The 5,068-nt window shown below is 57.6% G+C and overlaps 1 protein-coding gene across 1 annotated transcript in view; it reads right to left on the minus strand.

Annotated features, from left to right (window-relative positions):
* DYRK1B (dual-specificity tyrosine-(Y)-phosphorylation regulated kinase 1B) overlaps nt 1-5,062 on the minus strand; it is a 7,746-nt gene extending 2,684 nt beyond the window's left edge. Inside the window, exons 1-6 of the mRNA XM_010849225.1 lie at nt 4,879-5,062; nt 3,450-3,613; nt 2,321-2,440; nt 2,042-2,230; nt 1,521-1,668; nt 383-669 (exon numbers count right to left, since the gene is read on the minus strand). Of these exons, the coding sequence (XP_010847527.1) occupies nt 383-669; nt 1,521-1,668; nt 2,042-2,230; nt 2,321-2,440; nt 3,450-3,613; nt 4,879-4,954 (984 nt within the window). The 5' untranslated portion in view covers nt 4,955-5,062. The remainder of the gene's footprint in view (nt 1-382; nt 670-1,520; nt 1,669-2,041; nt 2,231-2,320; nt 2,441-3,449; nt 3,614-4,878) is intronic.
* Between the last annotated feature and the right edge of the window lie 6 nt (nt 5,063-5,068).

The following is a 5,068-nucleotide window of genomic DNA, read 5'->3' on the forward strand; positions in this document are numbered from 1 at the left end:
CCAGCATCATCTTAGCTGCAAAGTTGAAAAGCCTCGCCCCTTCCATCCCCAGCTTTAAGAGCACAGGGTAAACAAAACTTTGCAGAGCGCCACAGCCTTTCAGGCTCACAGCCACCCAACTCTCCCTCTGCCCACCCCCTCCTCAATCTGGCAAAACTGGCCCTGTCCCCTCAGGCTCCGCTCTCCCCTCTCCTTCGGGCAGTACACCCGGTGGCCCTCTCCCTCTCTTGGCCCCATCCCAAGCACCGTAGCTCAGGTATCAGGCTGCACGTGACAAGGCTATCCCCGCCTAGCCTCGCCCCGAGGACCCAGGCCGCCAGTCGGCCCCGCCCACAGCCGGGCCACACCCACACCGAGCCCCGCCCCCGGGGCTGGGCCGCACCCGCTGGCCGAGCTGGCAGGAGCTGCCGAAGTCCACGATCTTGATGGCGCTGCGCTTGGGGTTGCAGAGCAGGATGTTCTCGGGCTTGAGGTCGCAGTGAATGATGCTGAGCTCGGGCGTGGCCAGGAAGAGCAGCGCCGTGCAGAGCTGCTGCGCCAGCTTCCGCGTCAGGTTGAGCGAGACGCCGCGGAAGTGCGTGTTGCGCAAGAGGTCGTACAGGTTGTAGGAGAGCAGCTCGAACACCAGGCACAGGTGGTTCCGGAACATGAAGTGCCGCTTCAGGTGCACTGCCGGGAAGGGGGCGGAAACGGGCCGAGCAAGAAACTGAGGCTCTGCGAGGGCTGCGGCCCACAGTCACAGAGAGGCTGCTTCTCGAGCACAGACCAAACTGGAGTTTGCTCTGCGTGCTGGGTGCATGCGTGCTAAGTCGCTTCAGTCGTGTCCCACTCTTTTGGACCCTGTGGATTGTAGCCCACCAGGCTCCTCTGTCTATGTGATTCTCTACTGCCTACTAATTGGAACGTTTTCATATGTCCACAATTTCATTTACAGGAAGTTAATGTCTTTTCTAATCTCTGTCAGACTTTGTGATTAAACCAAAGAGGAAGTTTCTATTTGCTGCTGATGGGTTTTTAATACCGTCCTACACTTCATTTTATAACACTGTTTTTAGTCTCAGTTCTATTTTTGTGACAAAGGGTACTCGCTTTCCATTTACCGTAAGGATGTGTATCTTCCCTTTAAAAGAAACACAGACTCCTTCAATCTACTTGATTTTTCTAAGACGAATCAGTACAGGAAAGAGGACAAATATGCACACACAGTAAAGGCTCTGGAGGTCACCGCCTGGTCAAATGACAGCTCTGCCGAGTACAAACGCGGTGACCTGCTGCAAGTGATGGCACCTAACTGCCTCTGTTTTTCCATCTCCAAACTGTGGGTAATCTGTGATGAGGGTTCACCAAGTTAATGTGTGTCAAGTTCTTCCAGTAGAGCCTGACCCCTTAGTGAGCACTCAATCAACTGACCAGCATTCTCATGTGAACAGGATACGGTGAAAGTGGCAAGCCTGCCCTGAAGACCTCAGCCCCTGCCCGTAAGGGGGGGCCCACCTGAGCAGCCCTGCCCCAGGCCTCACCTATGTAGTACTTCATCTCTGTGTCGTGCTGGTTCATCAGCTCCAGCAGCCGCAGCTCAATCTGGGCCTGGTTCAGGAAGGCTTTCTTGTTCTTGATGATCTTAATGGCCACCAGCTCCTGGGTCTGATGGTCATAGGCCTTCACCACCTGTGATCACAGGCCGTCACAATGTGAGGGAACGGGGGCACAGGGAACAGAGCCAGGGACCACTCCTCTCTCCAGCAAGGACACCCACCGATACCACCACCAGTAATACTACTCATTCAAAACGGGAGTGCTCACCCACAGCCAGATGCTAGGGTAAACACGGGACACAGCCTTATGTGGGGAGTCCTGTTGTTTGCACTATTTTATAGAAAAGGAAACTGAGGCACAGGTAACCAACTGACTGCACTGGGACAAGTGGCCCCGCGTGGAGCTCGAAGCCACTGAGCCCACTGGCTGTGGGTGGGGGTCAATACCAAGGGGTGCCCGTACCTCCCAACCCCTGGATCAAGGTCGGGTGAGGGGCATCCCGCACCTGGCCAAAGGAGCCTTTGCCAATGAGTGAGTCAATCTCATAGCGCTCCAGCCAGCGCTCGCCGCTGCGCACGATGTAGTCATGGTTGTCATCGTCGTAACCGTGGTTCAGGACCTTTTTCTCCTTCTTGGTGCTCGAGTCCTGAGGTGGCGCCTGCTGGGCCCGCCGCTTCTTCTTCGCATAGTACACCTGCCCAGCCGGCCAGGAGACGGGGAGCGGTGAGTGACAGGTTGTCAGGACCCCTCTGCGCCCAGCCTGTATCCCCGCTCCTCTGCCCACCTCATTGATGTGCTTGTAGGTCTTGATGAGGTCCACAGAGAGCTTACGCAGCGGGGCCGAGGTTGCGTCTCGGAAGGCCAGGGGCAGCCTCCGCGGCAGGAGCCGTACTTCCGGCAGCACCTGGGGACAGGCAGGGTGACCGGTCGGTGGGCACTGAGGGAGGCCTCCACCCCTACCTCGAGGGGGCGAACTCTGTGGGCTGTTGGCTCACCATTACCACACGGGTTATTTATCTGGTCACTGACAACCCCACTAGAATTGAAACTCCCAAAGGACAGAGACTTGACTTATTCTCACTTCCTCTCCTGAGCCTGGAGCAGGGCCTCACACAGAGTGGGTGTTTATGAGCAATTTGCTGAGTGAATCACGAAGTGAATGATTTACCCCTGACCTTTCATCACACACCTTGATTCTTTTCTAAACCTCAGTTGGAGAGGTTGGAAACCTGGGCTCTGACCCTCCCCATCCTTCAGTGGAGACCATCCATCCCGGGACTGCCTCCCAGAGGGGCTCCCTATCTTGCCTCGTCCTCACCCTTTGGGGCCTCCCCACCCTGCACCCCTTCTCTGTGCCTCTCTGCCCAGTTTCTTCACCCTGAGGATCGTGGATCCTCATACTCCATCCTGTTTCAAGCTCTACAGCTCAGAGTCTTCAGTCTACCCTTGAAGCTCTTAACCCTGCACTCCCAGGCCCGGCTGGCTCCAAAATCCTTCAGGCTCAAGCTTCTTCCCTTTGAACTCCTCCAGATCTTTCACTTTGGATTTTTTTTTTCTTAATGAGTATTTATTGAGTGTTTACTATGTGCCCGGCACTGTTCTCAGCATTTCCAACTGCATTTCATGAACTAGTTTAATCCTCACAACGCTGTGAGGTAGGCATCGGGTCCCATTTGACAGAACAGGGAAGTGAAACATGTGGAACCTAAGGAAATAACCACTGTGCCTGGACGGGAGCCCAGGCTCTCCAAATCCCGACTCCTCCAGCGACTCCTCTCTATCTTCCACTCCCAAGGCACCCTTCACGCCCGGCAGACTGTCCTGGGCAACCACATCATCTTTTTTGGCCCCAAGATCCTTCTATCCCAGCCTCCCCCTTCCCCAGGCAGGTGAGGAGCCAGCGGAACGCGTACCTGCGTGTGCTCCTGGGGCCCCGGGAAGCCAGAGAAGGGACCATGGCCCGGTGGGACAGCCATGGTGGGCTCAGAGGGCCGCAGGGGAGCGAGGCCTGGAGCGGGAGCCCGGCCGGGGGGCGCCTTCTCGCATCCTGCACCTCGGCTGCCACCGCCGCTGAGACCTGAGAGGGGGGCGGGGTGGGGGGGGAGAGGGGGGGACATGGAACAAGGGGATGTGTTGGCCAGTGCCAAGCAGGAAAGAGGTGGGCAGCAGAGAGAAGGCGGGGCCCAGAGCAAGGAGGAAAGGGTGCAAGGGGTCAACAGGTGGCAGTGAAGAGCGGACAGAGAGAAGTGGCGGTGGGGGCACAGCAGAGTCCCCGGCAAATGATGACCAGATACATGAAGCAGGCGGCACGCAGAGAACACGGGAAAGGGAACAATTGGGAGCCAGGCAGGAATGTGGGCCGTGACAGGAAAGGACAGAAAGACATGAATAATTGGGGGGAGGAAGAGAAGAGAGAAACCACAGACAGCACAGGGAGTTGGGTTCACGCTCTCCTCCCCATTTCCACTTATGGCTCTCCTCAGGGCCCCTCCTGGAGTCTTCTCTGAACGTCAGAGCCTTGTCTTACCACAAGACGGTCCCTCCACTTCAAGGTCTACACTTCCCAGTAGGTCCCCCAATCCAGAGAACTCTAGGCTCCCTCCCAAACCACAAGGGAGTCTTCCGGCCCCCTCTAAATCACAGCAGACTCCTCTGCAGGCCCCTAAAACCACATCAGGGTCCTCAGAGAGCTCCCAACCACACCAAGGTTATCTGAGGACCCCTTTATAACAGAGTCCTAACCCCAAGGCATTCTCACCCACCAGGGTACACCCTTCTCAGGGGACCCTCCCCATGTGGTGCCAAGACCTCTTCCCTAACATTTCCTCCCACATCAGGGACCACCCTCCAGTAATTTCCCAAACCATATCCAGTTTCCGCATGCTACACCAGGGCCCTTCTCCACATTACTCCAAGCTGCTCCCCCCTCCCCCACTAGGGCCACTCCTTTGGGAAGCAAGGGGGAGGCGTTTCAATCCGCGCTTTAGAGTGGATCGTCCTTCTCTCCCCTACCATGGATCCTACCCCCACCCTCCCAACCAATATTCCTGTCAGGGCCCTTTCTCCAGTTACTCCTTCACACTACAGTCAATCCACAGCTGTGCCCATTCCTAGAAGTCCCCCAGAGCCAAATTCGCCAAATATCACAGAGTTCTCCCCTTCCAGGGTATCTTCTACACCAAACTCCTCTCCCCACGGGCCTTCTCCCCTGTCAGTCCTTTCTCCCATGCCAAGCCCTGTCACTCCACGATCCCTCCTCTCTCTTGGAGCTCCCCCACAAAACAATCTCTGCCCCGGGGCCCTCCCACAACAGGACCCTCTCTCCCAGCCTCCACCCCATACCCGGGTCAGGGCTGGCGCGCCCACGGGGGGCTGGAGCGCGGTGGGGCCCCCAGTTGGGTGGGCGAGCGGCCAGCATGGCGGTGGTGGCTGTGGTGAGGAGACAGCCGCCTGTCCCGGCCCTGCCGGCCCGGCAAGCCCCGCGGCGGGGAGGGCAAGCGGGACAGGCGGCCCGGGGGGGGGCAACAGCAGG

This window comes from Bison bison, unplaced genomic scaffold (genome assembly GCF_000754665.1).
Source record: "Bison bison bison isolate TAMUID 2011002044 unplaced genomic scaffold, Bison_UMD1.0 scf7180017864280, whole genome shotgun sequence".
Classification (NCBI taxonomy): Eukaryota; Metazoa; Chordata; class Mammalia; order Artiodactyla; family Bovidae; genus Bison; species Bison bison.